General features: G+C 42.4%; 1 protein-coding gene across 4 annotated transcripts in view; it reads left to right on the forward strand.

The window, feature by feature from the left end:
• CCDC171 (coiled-coil domain containing 171) overlaps nucleotides 1–15,254 on the forward strand; it is a 103,223-nt gene that overhangs the window by 76,116 nt on the left and 11,853 nt on the right. For 3 of the 4 annotated variants that reach the window (XM_068234370.1, XM_068234372.1, XM_068234371.1), the window contains exons 17-19: nucleotides 6,310–6,533; nucleotides 8,987–9,160; nucleotides 14,965–15,147. In XM_068234370.1, coding sequence (XP_068090471.1) covers nucleotides 6,310–6,533; nucleotides 8,987–9,160; nucleotides 14,965–15,147 — 581 coding nt within the window. The remainder of the gene's footprint in view (nucleotides 1–6,309; nucleotides 6,534–8,986; nucleotides 9,161–14,964; nucleotides 15,148–15,254) is intronic. The other variant, XM_068234373.1, reaches the window with a different exon arrangement.

The following is a 15,254-nucleotide window of genomic DNA, read 5'->3' on the forward strand; positions in this document are numbered from 1 at the left end:
TGGCTTTTTCTCTAATCGCATTCCGGGACAACAGGAGATCCGGTCCCTCCTCCAGATCTGGGGAAACCATAATCAAGAAGGATTAAAAGCTCCCGCCCTCCCTCATCCCTCAGTTCATCTGTGTTTCCCTCCAGGAAACACCTTCAAGAAGAAGCTCCCATTTTTTATTTTTTACCTTACCGGAGGGTGAGGTTTTTTTCTGTGGAAGCCAGGTCCGAGAGGGGTTCCAGAGGGGATTCGGAGGACCCAGGTTTCCAGTGGGGGAGAGAGCGCCTCAGTAGGGTATGGAACAGCGCTGCTCCCCGGCCTCCCGCACGCAACGCCGGCTGAGCTAGGCGCGTGTGTCGGCCGCAAGGACTTCCGGGAGGCGTAACTGCGGAGGTCGTGACGTCAGACGCGGAAGTATTTCGAGGAGCGTGATGACGTCACATGCGGCGGAAGGTGAGGTCTCTAAATACGGAAGACCCAGAGAGGAAGAGTGGCTGGCGTCTTCCGTGCATAGGAGGCAGCATGGACACACAGCAGGGGACAAAGTCTTCCAGCCAGCCTCAGCCCCAAACGGCAGCAGCAGTTTCTGGTGGGGTGAGTCCTCCGTTGGAGGAGGTTTATTCTAATCTTCTTTAGACTGAATTAAGACTCAGTGGTTTGTCTTTCATTCTCCATTTATAGGCAAAATCTGAGCCCAAAACTTCAACTACAGCCCCGGAAAGGAAATACAAACGTTGTGGGTTTTGTAGTGTAAAGATTCCTATTGAGGCCCCTAAAAACGCTTGTCAGACATGCATAGATGCCTTGATAGCCTCTGAGACTTCCAGCATTTTAAAGGGAGTTATGGAGTCAGTTAACATTAAAATGCAGGACACCTTGGATAAATTTAAGGAGTCCTTTATCCCTCCACCCGCAGAGGTTAGGCCTAGTCCTTCCTCTGTTTCTCTCCCGGGCCCTTCGGGGCTTCCATCACGTCCCTCCGCTATGTCTGATGTTTTGAGGGGAGAGGGGGAGGAGGATTTGGAAGAGGAGGAGGAGGGGGAAGACATGTCTGAGATCATTTCTTTAGAGGAGGGGGAGCAGGTTCAATCTGGGGAGTCTGACTCAGAGCAGTTAGTCCGAACCCCTAGATTTTTGTTTTCCCCAGATGAATCTTCTGAGTTACTCAAAGCGGTTTATGCTACGGAGCAGATTAAAGAAACTGTGTCTGAGCCTACCCCCCAGGATCTCGTATATTCGGGTTTAGCTAGGCCCGTGGGACGGGTTTTCCCTATCCACAAATCTTTGCAGGAGATTATTTCCTCGCAATGGCAAGACCCTGAAAGGCGTTTGTTTATACCGAAATCGGCCAAGAGGAAGTATCCTTTTGCTCAAGAGGAGATTGATAAATGGATCAAATGCCCTAAACTAGATGCAGCTCTAGCCAAATATTCAAAGGATTCTGACTTATCCTTTGAGGACGCAGGCACCCTAAAAGACCCTATGGACAAAAGAGTGGAGGGGCTTTTGAAGAAAGCCTGGGAGTCAGCAGCATTTGCTTTCCTTCCAGGGATTTCAGCCACGTGTATTTCACGAAACTTGCGAATTTGGATGGATAACCTAATTTCTCAGATCTCAAAAGGGGCGCCTGCCAAAGATTATGCAGCTTCCTTACCGGTAGTTCTAAGGGCAGTAGCTTTTTTAGCGGACGCGATTACGGAAATGGTCAGAATTACGGCGCGCACTACGGCGCTCATTAATTCGGCCAGACGGGCAATATGGCTGAAAACCTGGGAGGGGGATTTAACCTCAAAGAATAGGTTATGTTCCATCCCTTTTGAGGGGGACCTTCTCTTCGGAGCCGAATTGGATAAAGTCTTATCCCGGTCGGCTGAGAAGGGTAAGCAGTTTCCGAATAAAAAGAAAGTACTGAAGGGGAAGAGACCTTTTGTGGCTAAGAAACAAACTACTGATCAGTCTTCTTCCTGGCCTGTAAAGAATAAGAATGTGCAGAGAAAGTGGTCCTTTCCGAAAGGAAGGGGAAGGGGGGGTTTCACTTTGGGAAACCCCAAACCTTCCAGTCAAGACAAATGACGTCTTTCCAGTGGGGGGCAGACTAACCTTTTTTCATTTGGAATGGGAGAAATTGAATCCCGATCCCTTTGTGTTGCAAATTATAAAGCGGGGTTACCGCCCTCAATTTTCCGTTTGTCCTCCCCCCCACAGAATTTTTGTGAATCGGATTCCGAGAGATCCAGAGAAGGCTCTGGGCCTAGAATCGGAGATCCACAGGTTTTTGGAGAAAAGTGTAATAACCCAGGTCCCTCGGTCAGAGGAGTTCCAGGGTTATTATTCCCACGTGTTTTTGATAAAAAAGGCAAACGGGGATTTCCGATTCATTCTGAATCTGAAATCCCTGAATCCATTTTTGGACTACAAAAAATTCAGAATGGAGAGCATTTATTCCGTGAGAGCTCTCCTTCAGGGTCAGGAATTTTTCATTTCAATAGATCTACAGGACGCGTATCTGCACATACCCATTTTTTCAGGCCATCAAAAATATTTGAGATTCGCGATCCAGGATCATTCCCGGATTCGCCATTTTCAATTCCAGGCTCTGCCTTTCGGCATTGCATCAGCCCCCCGCATCTTTACCAAGGTGCTGGCGGAGGTGATGAAAGAGCTGAGACTGCAACAGATCTCAATCGTGCCATATTTGGACGATTTACTGGTGTTTGCCCAGTCAAGAGAACTTTTACTGGCTCACAAAGAGATCGTGATACAGTCTCTCACTCGGGTTGGGTGGATTATAAATCATGCCAAGTCTTCATTAACCCCAACTCAGCAGATAACCTTCCTGGGTTATCACATAGATTCTGTGAGGCAAAAGATTTTTCTGCCTCAGGAAAAGATTCTAAAGATTCAGAAACAGGTAGAAAGGCTTCTGACGCCGAAGGATTGTTCCCTTCGCCAGATCATGAGTCTTTTGGGTCTTTTTACAGCCGCAATCCCGGCCGTGATATGGGCTCAGTCACACGCCAGGCGATTGCAGAATCATCTTCTATCAAACTGGGACAGGTCCCAGACCTCTCTAGACCTCCGGACAATCATTCCGGAGCAGGTGAGAACAAGCCTATCCTGGTGGTTGATTCAGGAGAATCTACATCAGGGGAGATGGTGGAGGCAGCAGAACCCAATACAGATCTTCTCAGATGCGAGTTCATGGGGCTGGGGTGCGACAGTTCAAGGTCAACATGCACAGGGCTCCTGGGATCCTGTCGTAAGGAGAAAGTCGTCCAATTTCAGAGAGCTGAAGGCAGTCCAGGAAGCTCTCAGATCATTTCAAGGAATGATAGAGAGCAGACACGTTTTGGTTTTTTCCGACAATATCACGACGGTGGCTTATCTATCGAAACAAGGGGGGACGAGATCCAGAGATCTCATGGCCCTTTCCTCAGAAATATTCGATTAGGTAGAGCTAAAGGTTCTGTCTTTAGCTGCTATCCACATTAAAGAAGTATTGAACCGGGAGGCGGACTTTTTGAGCCGCCACCAAGTAAATCAGTCAGAATGGAGCCTCCATTCACAGACTTTTTCAGAGGTAACAGAGATTTTCGGAGTTCCGGACATAGATCTCTTTGCCTCCCCAGACAATGCAAAGGTGAGTCTTTTTTACTCCCTTTTCAGGAGCCCAGGGTCTCTGGGATTGGACGCACTCAGTCTCCCATGGAATTTCAGTCTATGTTACGCCTTTCCTCCACTGATTCTCATTCCTCAGGTACTGGTAAAACTTCAAAAAGAAAGAGTAAGGATGATTCTAATTGCCCCTATGTGGCCAAAGAGGTCATGGTACACAACCCTGCTAAGATTATCGGAGAAACCTCCGTATCCTCTCCCAGAGCGAGAGGACCTACTGATGCAGGGGCCCCTGAAACATCCCAAGCCCCACTTATTCAAACTGGCAGCTTGGATCCTGAGAGGGTAATTTTAAGAGGGAAAGGTGTCTCGGAGAAGGTTATCGAGACTCTTATGAAATGTAGGAAGCCGGTGACTCAGAAAATTTATCGGAAGGTCTGGAAGGTTTTTCTGGCATGGTGTGCTACTAAAGATAGAAACAGGAAATTAACTAGCTCAGTATTAGATTTTCTTCAGGATGGCTGGGAAATGAACCTTGCGCCTAGCACCTTGAAGGTTCAGTGTTCGGCCCTGTCTATTTTATTAGATAGACACCTAGCTCAGGAGGAATTAGTTAGGAATTTCTTTAAGGCTATTCAAAGATCGACTCCTGTTAAACAGAAGATCTTCCCACAGTGGGATCTGTCGTTGGTTCTAAACAACATTATGAGGTCTCCCTTTGAACCCATTGAGGAGATCGACATCAAACTACTTTCCTGTAAATTGGCCTTCCTGATTGCTATCACGTCGGCAAGGAGAATAGGGGATTTGCAAGCATTGTCCATTAAGGATCCGTTCTTAATTATTTGTCCCGATAGTGTTCGACTAAGGTTAGACCCAGCCTATCTTCCTAAGGTCTCTTCAGAGTTTCACCGCTCTCAGGAGATTATTTTGCCATCATTTAGCAACAATTCATCCAATAGTAAAGAGAGGGAGTTCCACTGTTTGGATGTAAGACGTACACTTCTGGTATATTTATCTAGATCTAGAGAATTTAGGAAGTCTAGTAATCTGTTTATACTGTTCACGGGCAAGGATAGGGGTCAGCAGGCATCGAAACAGACAATAGCCAGGTGGATTAAGCATGCCATAGTTCTGGCCTATCAAAATAGTGATTGTCCTATACCGAATGATATTAAAGCCCACTCCACACGTTCTTTGTCTACATCGTGGGCGGAAAGAGCAGGGGCAACGATACAACAGATCTGTCAAGCAGCAACCTGGTCGACGGCATCTACGTTTATCAAGCATTATAGAGTGGATGTGTTGTCTCAACAAGACCAGTCGTTTGGCAGAAAGGTGCTCCAGGCAGTGATCCCTCCCTAGGTGGGTCTTTTTGTTTAAAAGACTTCTTGTCTATCTCTCCTGTTGTCCCGGAATGCGATTAGAGAAAGACTCCTATTAGACCTACCGGTAATGGAGTTTCTAAGCGTATTCCGGGACAACGCCTATAACCCGGCCCTGTCTATAGGGCACCTTTCTATGGGGGAGTCAGTATGGAGCACTTGTTGGTGTATAGATTTCTCTCTTCATTTCCGGTGGTTTTTTGTCGGTTCTACTTTTTAATGCACTGAGGGATGAGGGAGGGCGGGAGCTTTTAATCCTTCTTGATTATGGTTTCCCCAGATCCGGAGGAGGGACCGGATCTCCTGTTGTCCCGGAATACGCTTAGAAACTCCATTACCGGTAGGTCTAATAGGAGTCTTTTTAAATTGACAGTCTCCAGCGTGTCATTCTAAAAAGATGGCACAGATCAGAAATAACCCTACAGTAGAAATAATCTATACTTGATTGCTATTCTAGGTTTCCATGAGACCCTACACCAATGATTATTTAGATTTTAATTTTCATCCTGTGTTTACAAAATGGTAGGAATCAGAAACTTGTGTTGATGCGTTCAGTTTGTTTGAATTCATAACCTCGTTTCTAATTCTTCTGATCATAACCTGCATGCAAACAGCACCAGAGAGTGTTAACTCACCCTTGTTGTCCCCACTGGCCACTCCGCTCCATGTTTCATTCCAGCTCGCCTATACTTCGGGCTGGTTCACACTTCAAGAGCTTTTCTAAGTGTTTTGTGATTTTAAAAGCTCTTGCTAATGTTATCTTATGTGCGTGTTCTCACTGGAGTGATGTGATTGTGTAAAACAAAACCCCACAGCATTGCATTAGCAAGAACCTTTAAAATCTCTAGCGCTTAAAAAGCTCTTGTAGTGTGAATCCGCCCTTCCTCCTTCAAAGCCGGGAGGAGGAAGTATTGGAGTGATGTGAAATTCGACGTTGAGAGCAATGGCCAGAGGCAGCGACGGCGACAAGGGTGAGTTAACACCCCCTGCCACTGTCCGCATACAGGTTCTGATCTGTAGAATTCTGAATGAGGTTCCGAATTTGAAGAACCTGAACACGTCAACACCTTCAGAAGCCTGCTTTTATCTATTCCCCCCCAAAAAATGGAGCCTTTTTGGCAGTTAGCTCAAGCTTGTAATAAAACTTGTTTAATAAGTTTGCAAAATTTGCTTCATTCTTGTGCCCAGATTGTCTTTTTGTCATCTTGCTTTTACATTTCAGCTTCCTTTTATTCCTTGTATGATAATAAAATTGTTTTTTTTTTTCTACAATGCAAATATCTGTGTTGAAACTAGTTCTGTTTGTTTTTTTGTTTTTTAGACTTGAGTTCTAGATCACATGGGCAGATCAATGACACAGCCAGAAATTGCTTCTCACAGCTGATGAGCAAGCTGAATGCAGAAATGAAATACAAGACTGGAGATTTTGATGCAGGATCCGTTTATGTGGACTCTGATTCACTAGCTCACAGACTTGCAAGTGGTCTATATAAGATCAAATTCCAGGCATCAAGTGTGGACTTGTTAGGTATCACTTCCATTAAGGTAAATCCTCTGTTCTTAATAGTCAGGAGGAATTACGCTGAAACATCCGACTGTCAAACAAAAATATGTTTTATGGTGAACTTGCCATGATAGAACTATAAGTGCTGCCATCATTTACTTGACTATCATGCACACCCTATGTCTTCACCACTGTAGTAAAAAATGTATAACCAGTGTTGTAATTAAGTCGTTAGGTAAACTACTTTGCTACTATTCCGTTTTAACATAGTTCATAGATTTCAATCCTCCTCCATGATGCTGCATTAAAATAACACTTCGCAGATTCGCTCCACTAATGGGCCCCCTGTAAGAATAACTAATCTGGAACTATCTTTTCATTTGCAAGGGGATTGGGAAGCTGTTAAGAGAGCACCCTCCAAGTTGTGTGTCATGATAAATCCATCACAAAGATCACTTGTGGAGGGAGAGAACACACTGTAGCAGTAATGTTCTTTCCTCTCCTGTGTGTGAGGTGAGCACAGACTGCTAGCTAGGGATGGTGAATGAGGTGCAAATCATTCCGACTGGATTCCTGATTATACGACCGGAATCTGACTTCTGCATTTTGAAAATGGACCAACTGAATTCCACCTTGCTGATATTTGATTGGTGCATTTTCAAGTGCATAAATTGGCATACAGAATTTTCATATTCATGCATCAAATCTGATTTATTTGCATCTCATTAACTACTCCTAGTGATGGCAATAGCATTTTTTTTCTGAGACCAGGAAAAAAGTAGAAATAATTTATTACGAATAACAGATACTCCATAGTCCCTCCATTGAGGGGCTAAAATGGGCTCTAATAGTGCACAAATAGTATTTTTTAAAACCTGTATTTTTCAGGAAGTGGTTACGTAAATATGCATTTTTTTAATGCATATTTGGCACCTAAAGAAAGCTCTATCTGCCCTTGAAAAAAAGATGGTACCAAATAGGTCTGTCAGGTCACCAACAAGCTATGATCAGAGAATGGGCTTGATTCACAAAAGAGTGCTAACTGATAGCACGGACGTTTTTGCGCGCAAATGTGAATATTCGCACACAAACGTTATCGTTTCGCTAGAAAATTCGCGATCGCGCAAAACGTGAAAACGGCCATGCTATCAGTTAACACTCTTTTGTGAATCAAGCCCACTGTGTTGCATCCCTCAAGCTGGGTTCACAGTGATCAGTTGCATAATGCACACGTTATAATGACTGTGAACTGAAATGAAGACTGGACATAGACTTGAATACACAGCCTGCATGCAGTGAGTTAGAATAACCTGATCCATTACAATGCAGTACTGTGAACAGGACCATCGAATTGTATGGCAGTGAGTTGACATGCAGAATTATTCTGCAATGCAACTGAGCACTGCGAACTGGGCCTTAAAGTGACTCTGTAACAAAAATTACAACGTTTTTTCTACCATCCTACAAGTTCCTAAACCTATTCTAATGTGATCTGGCTTGCTGCAGCTCTTTCTACTATAACCATCTCTGTAATAAATCAATGTATCTTTCCCCTGTCAGACTTGTCGGCCTGTGTCTGGAAGGCTGCCAAGTTCTTCAGTGTTGAACTGTTCCTCTATGCACACTCCAGTGTGTGTTTTATTTACATAAGCCAGCAGCTTCTCTGCTATCTTATCAGTGATAGAAGAGAGCTGGATAAAAATCCTCCTCTGGAGGCTGTGAAAGTAGCTGGTCTGTCACATACTAATGCTGGGAATACACGTTAAGTTTTTACTTTAGATAGATGGGTTCGATAGATAAATTCCAACCTGTTGGATCTGGTCGATTCTACTTTCGTTTCGATTCTCCTCATTCAAGTGAATGTAATTGATAAGAAAAGATAAGGAATCGAGAGGGGAATCGAGCAGTGAATCGAGAGTAGAATCGATCGAAAGCGAAAACGACGGCAAAAACGAAGGCAAAAACGCATCGTGTATTCCCAGCATAAGGAATTAACGACATAGGCAGAGCTGTCTGCAGGAAGCCTGTAATGTTCAGTGCATGAGAGAAGCTGGGGACAGAAGGTAAACACACACAAGTGATCTCTTGAGATTCAGAAGTAAGGCTGTATACAGCCTGCTTGTGTATGGATGTATTTTCTATGTGTGGACATACTGTACATCAACCTACTTCCTGTTTTGGTGGCCATTTTGTTTGTTTATAAACAAACTTTTAAAAACAGTTTTTGACTACTTTTAATGCGGCGGGGAGCGGTGAAATTGTGACAGAGGGTAATAGGAGATGTCCCCTAACGCACTGGTATGTTTACTTTTGTGCGATTTTAACAATACAGATTCTCTTTAAAGTAAAAGAAAAGGCCCACTGCTAAGGTGTTTTTGCAGTTGCTAGGCAAGTGTTCCATTTGTAGTGCCTGAAAGGCTAATGATATGTGATTTCTAGTTGGTTGCTGTGTCCTTTTACAGTATCTTATTTAGTAAATTTTTATTTGTATTAGGAGTGCCTAGATGCCTTGAAGAAGCAAATAATTGCATTCACACAGCGCCTTCATGCAGCAGAAGTGGAAAGACGATCATTGCGCAGGGAGTTGTCAGATATGAAGCAGAAGCGTAGTGAGATCAGTAAAAATTCAGAGAGCACTCAGAAGCTTAAAGAACAAGCCCAGCAATCTGTAAGCAGAAGTGACTGCATATGTTTTATTTTATGTTGTTGTGAGAATGAATGTACGCTGAGAGCATTATTACTGTTAATACAGTAGAAAATTGGTTATCCAGCATCTACGAAGATTGCTTTATGCTGGATGAATGTAGTTGCTTGAGAGTTATTAAAAATAGGTCTAACCAACCCTGTACTTGTACCATGCCCACACTCTGTATTGCTGTTCAAATTTAGTAATTAATAACAAAGCAAGACATGTGAAGACTAACTTAAAGTGAGATTGTCAGCCACAAAATCAGATTCCATTGACTCACTACTATGTGTTTATTATGCAGCCTGCAACCTGACCCTGCATTGCAAACATTCCAATTTAATCAGTAATGAATCTTATCTCAGTCAGCCTGGCTCTATTTGGTACATCCTCCGGGCGCTCTGGTTTCCTCCCACATCACAAAAACACACAGATAAGTTAATTGGCTTCCCCTTAAATTGGCTCTAGACTATGATGAATACACTACAAGATACATACATAGACATTTGACTATGGTAGGGATTAGATTGTGAGGGACAGTTAAAGAGACTCTGAAGTCTCTTAAAAATCCTTTTTTTATCCCAAAATATTGTCTACACTATCTAAATCCCCCCCCCCCAACTCGCCGGGGGGCAATCCGGGCAGCGCTTCCATGAGTGGCAGAGCTATGAGCCACAGCTCTGCCTCTCAGCGCGTCTGTCAGCCCGGATCACCGCCTCTTCCCCGCCCCTCTCAGTCTTCCTTCACTGAGAGAGGCGGAGATACACGCTGACAGACGCTTGTAGAGGCAGAGCTGCAGCTCATAGCTCTGCCTCACACGGAAGTGCACAGGTCAGCAAAATCCACGACCAAGAAAGTTGTGGATTTTGCAGGGGAGAGGGAGGGCGAGTTTGGGGGGATTTAGATGGTGTACATCGGCGGGGATGCGGCGGTTTAGTTAGGGCTAATATATGAAACAATATTTTGGGATAAAAAAGGATTTTTAAGAGACTTCAGTGTCTCTTTAAGTGACAATACAATATACTCTGTACTGCGCTGTGTAAGATGATGGTGCTATATAAGTACTAAATAATAAGAAAAAAAAATTGCCAACGAGAAGGAAGCATGTCCCTCCCACATTCCTGCTCCTCACTAATTGGCTGAGGGCAGTTCAGTGTAAACCTGCTGTAATGCAATCTATGCTGTGCTTTTATGTTATCAAAGCAAGCTAGCTGTGACAGTGCAATTTCTAAGAGGAAAAAAATGTAAGAGATATCAGGATTGGCTTTAGTCAGAAATAAAAATGGAAAATGCCAGGGACAGTTTTCTCTTTATTTGCTATATAAAATTCACAGATATCAAACTGTGGACAGTACAAGACATGTTATGTAAGTAGAACAAGTATTTATCAACTTATATATGTGTGTTTTTTTCCTGGGATAGTATGACCCTGCTGCTTTAAGACCATATTATCACTGTATGCTATTCTGTAAAATATCTTTCCTTATCTTTTAATGCAGGGATTTTTTCTTTCTGGTTGTTTGGGAGTCCTGGTTAACTGAGTTTTGGATAACTAACATCCTACTATATTAGGTATTTATATAGTACAACATTTTCCACAGCACCGTACAGAGTACATTGAGCTATACAAGTCACAAAGTGGCTTTTACAGTGAATCACAATCTAATAGCCCTACTCGCCTCTAGAGGCTTGTACACAAGCTCACTCTGCAAGGTCTTGGCTGAGAAACTGCTATGTAGAATGGTGTTCTATAAGCTCTAAACAACACAGACAAATAACCTATGACATAATACTTGAACTACTTTAGGACTGGATGGTTTTGGTTCCCTAAGGACCAGAGCCGTCCTTTCTCTGTTTAGACATGTGATTACTGTGATTGGCTCACAGTAATTTTGAGACCAGGAGCCAATTAAATCACCTCCTGACCATCACACAGAAGTTATGTTGTCACTGTGACAGCAAAGTAAGTGGGTGCAGTGTCGGAACAGCAGTGAGAGCTACGATACTGTGCAGCGTGGTTATTGAAATCTACAGTATGTCCTGGCAGGGATTGCAGGACCTACGAAAGGGGCTGAGCAGCGAAGAGCCTGCATCTATGGTGATGATATCCACTGATTTACTTTTATTAATCTGAAGGTCAGAGTAATAGCCTGATTTTGAAATGACATTCAAGGAATGATTTAACATCGGGTGAGGGGTTATTAGGCACCAGAAAGAGGATCAGTTGGGTTATATGATTGGCTAGGGAGAGGTGATAAAACTACCATCAAAAATAGTGTTGCTACCCCAAAATAGCAGAGTATTGGCAATAGGCTTGTTGATACTCTGCTTATTGGGAACTGAAACCCAATGAAGCAGCTGCAAATTCATATGCATCCATTATGTTCTGTTGTTGTCAGTTTCTGTTATCCAGCTGACTCAAAGGACCCACCTAATTTGTTATTGTATAGATTGTCTGCTCCTTCGGCTTGTAAATCAGCTGTAAGTTTATTTTGCTAGCAGGCGCTCCCAGCCTGTCTTCATAGAAGCTACTAAAAAGTGATAAAAGAGCAAATGACTGCGGGTAAGAGCATCTTGCCATTCCCCTGTCCTGCTGCATATCAATCCTTGGGCTTGCAGTGGGAGGAAAGGGGAAATATGTCCAGAACAATTCACACTATACACAGAGCTGACTACACAAGCGCTCCATGCTCTGCTGTTTTGTTTAGTGATCTCCGTAGTGTCAAGACTGGTGTGGGATGCTCTTGTCTAAGCCTAAAAATATTATGTATCACAGCAAGGAAATACTGGGACGCCCTCAGGCTGTTGCTCTATGCTGAGAGCATCTGCCAGAAAACACTTCTTGTGGACTTCCAGCTGATTTACAAACAGGCTGCCTAGGCAGGCAGCAATCTCTTGAATGCTAACAAAGCCAGTGTGTTCTGCAGTTCGTCTGGAAGTGAAAAAGGACCGTGGGATAACATATTCTGAGCTCTCATTTATGGGATGCACTACAGGAAAGCACTCGCAATTATACTTCTGAATCAGTTTGTAGAAGAAAAATGACATCAGCTGAGCTTCTTTACTCCCCTTTTTCCAATAGATGACTTTTCTACCTGGTCTAATTAAACAGAAATCTGGAACCCACAAGTCTCTGTGTTTACTATAAAAACATTAATTTATTAAATTATAACAGCAATTGTGGCAATATTTGTCCCACTTTAACTATTAATTTTCCCAGTAGTCGTCCATTAGGCAGTTAAAGGAATTTCTATTAGATCAGACTACTGCTGGAACCAAAAGGTAAGGCTGCCACATTGTCTCTTTAACTAGACCAATCAGAATACATTTCTGTAGAATATGATTTGTCCTATTTCAAACATTGAATGCCAGGCAAAGTTATTTGCATATTATTGACCAACTCTGGCTGCTTCAGTTGGTCCCTTTACCATGTATAGACATGTATTATTTGTGAAATGATTAGTGGGCACCAATCTTCAACTTAACCTAGTGTAGGTCTTTTTGAGAGACACAGAGAAATGTGTGACACAAGGCCTAGTGTGTGGAAAGTGGCTTGTTGCTTAAAGCAGCCAATCCCTATCTTTTGAATTTGTTATTCAACTCTGTCAACTTGACTTCTGACAGCATGGCAGACATTTCTGCTTACCCAACAGTCAAACTCGCTTACTCTGAGAAAGTCAAATACAATAGACTTCCTTCAGCCATGTACACTATCAGCAATTTAAAATGTAATTCATATAACCTACACGCTACAAAAAGGAAAAGAGATAGCAGGCAGGTCCTTAATATCTATCTTTAAGCCTGTATATCCATTTAAATGGAATTGAACATGCATAATTTGTGCTTTTCCAATACCAGAGTTGGGCACTAGCATCTTATAACATGCAAGCTTACGAGCAAAAAATGTATTTCCCTCTGGGATCCACCCTCCTCTACTCTGCTACATCTGTGGAATTGGATAGCTGTCCCTGTCTCTTCTCCATGATGCCTGTGTGCCTCGGCCCCTCCCTCAATGCTGTGACTGCCTCACATTGGTGCAGAGGGCAAGGTGTAATTACTGGAACGCCCAGCACATGTAGCTTGGAGACATTTTTTTAGGGGGAGGCATGCTGGCGGGAGTACTTAGTAAGGCTGATGTCAGCACTATATGCACTAATAAAGCGTCTAAGGTTCAAAACTGATGACACTATCCATATGGAGTTAATAAGTCCTCCCTATGTTTGTGTAGGTTTCCTTCCACATCCTAAAAACATTCAGTTAAAATGAATGGGTTTCCCTCCATCAATGACCTTAGTCTGTGACAGGGACATAAGGCTATGACTATGGTAGAGATAAGATTGTGAGCTCTTCTAATGCTAGGTACACACCATACCATTTTCTGGCAGATTTACCTGCCAGATCAATTATTTCCAAAAAAAAACGATTAAAAAAGATTGGAAAAATCGATCGAAATTCAGATCGAACGTGTTGGAAATAATTGATCTTGCAGGTAAATCTGCCAGAAAATTGTACGGTGTGTACTTAGCATAAGGGACAGTTGGTGACATGACTATTGCCTCTCTAAAGTATTAAGGAAGATGTCACTATATAAATGCACAAAAATAGTAATAAAGTAGAATATAATTTTGTATTCTGTCTTACCCCACGTATTTTCTCCTACAACAAACCTAATTTCACCATAAGCAATCAATAGATCTTGTCTGTAATATACACCAGGGTGTAATTATACTTTGCATGTTTGAAGGTCTATGTTTCCTTTTCAATATTTTCAAGTAACCATTTCATGTGCTTGAGTTGATGTGGAAAGTACAGTAAACCAATGCAGATCAGTAAGGCAAGAGTTTACAATGTGTCGCTATATTCTCCTATGCTGTACAGTTTCAGGTCTGCAATAATATATGTAGGTAGAAAAAAACAAAGTCTTGTAAAAGTAATACCTTTTAATGGCTAACTGATAAAGTTAAATAATGCAAGCTTTCTGGGATCTAGTCCCCTTCTTCAGGCATATTTCCAGATGTAAGCTGAAGTAAAACACTGATGCAGGTACATAGTAAACACAAAGATGGCAGTTGTGCTGGTTACGGTTTAGCAGTTAGATGTCAGCTGATCAGCAGGCTGGAGCCAGTGAGCTCATGCAAGCAAACATGAAATCTAGCAGGTTTCTGAAGATAGTGAAGCCAAGTAAATCATGTTGCATAAGGAGTCATGCATCCCATTAAAATTTAAGCAATTTAAACCCTCTGTTAATGTCGTAAACATCTTCATAAATTTGTACTCAGAAAGGTCTGCAATAAAAAAAACACAGAATCCAGGCTCATCATCTCAAGTTAGGACATTTTAGAATAGGTTATAAGGGAGGTGCTAAAGGGGTTGTGGGCAACAAAACAGCAAAATCAGTTAACACTTTGCACATGTAAATAGGTTGATACGCTGAATGCTTGCATGTGTTAGCACTATGCATGTTCTATAACATGACCAAAGTTAGGACAAATACGAACTGTGGGGAGCTTCTACATTTGTGCCTACGCAAGAGAATGTATTATTTTGTAACAAAGAGACTGGCTTTTAATTTAGCTGTAGGGACAGCAATAGTTCCTAGATGACTGATTTGCATGAAAGCATTTGCCTGTGAGTGTGCAAAGGGTTAACCGATCTTGCAGCTTCAGGTCTGCAGAACCGTGTTGAGGACAAGGACGTTTTAAAACAAATTCTTGTGCCATTTGATTTTAGAATAATGATATTGTATCGGCATCATCTTGATTAAAATGTGTTTTGTTTCTTCAAAGATGGTCCCATATGAGAAATTTAAAACTGCCTTTGAAGAATTAAATAAAGCATTGCTGCGAGAACAAGAAGCTCAGATGCTTCTGCATGAACAGTCTCAGCAATTAGTGGGTCTTAATTATAAAATAGAATCGCACTCCAAGGAGGAAGTAGAAAAAGATCAAACCTTGTCAGATGCAATTAAGGTAACTCTCACCATTCTTCTAGCGAAAGTCTGTAATTTCTTTTTTTTTTCTCCAAAAAATGATTTCTTGACAAGTAACAGCGCTTTCATCTTCTTTACCTCCTCCCA

The sequence above is a fragment of the Hyperolius riggenbachi genome, chromosome 1 (assembly GCF_040937935.1).
Source record: "Hyperolius riggenbachi isolate aHypRig1 chromosome 1, aHypRig1.pri, whole genome shotgun sequence".
Classification (NCBI taxonomy): Eukaryota; Metazoa; Chordata; class Amphibia; order Anura; family Hyperoliidae; genus Hyperolius; species Hyperolius riggenbachi.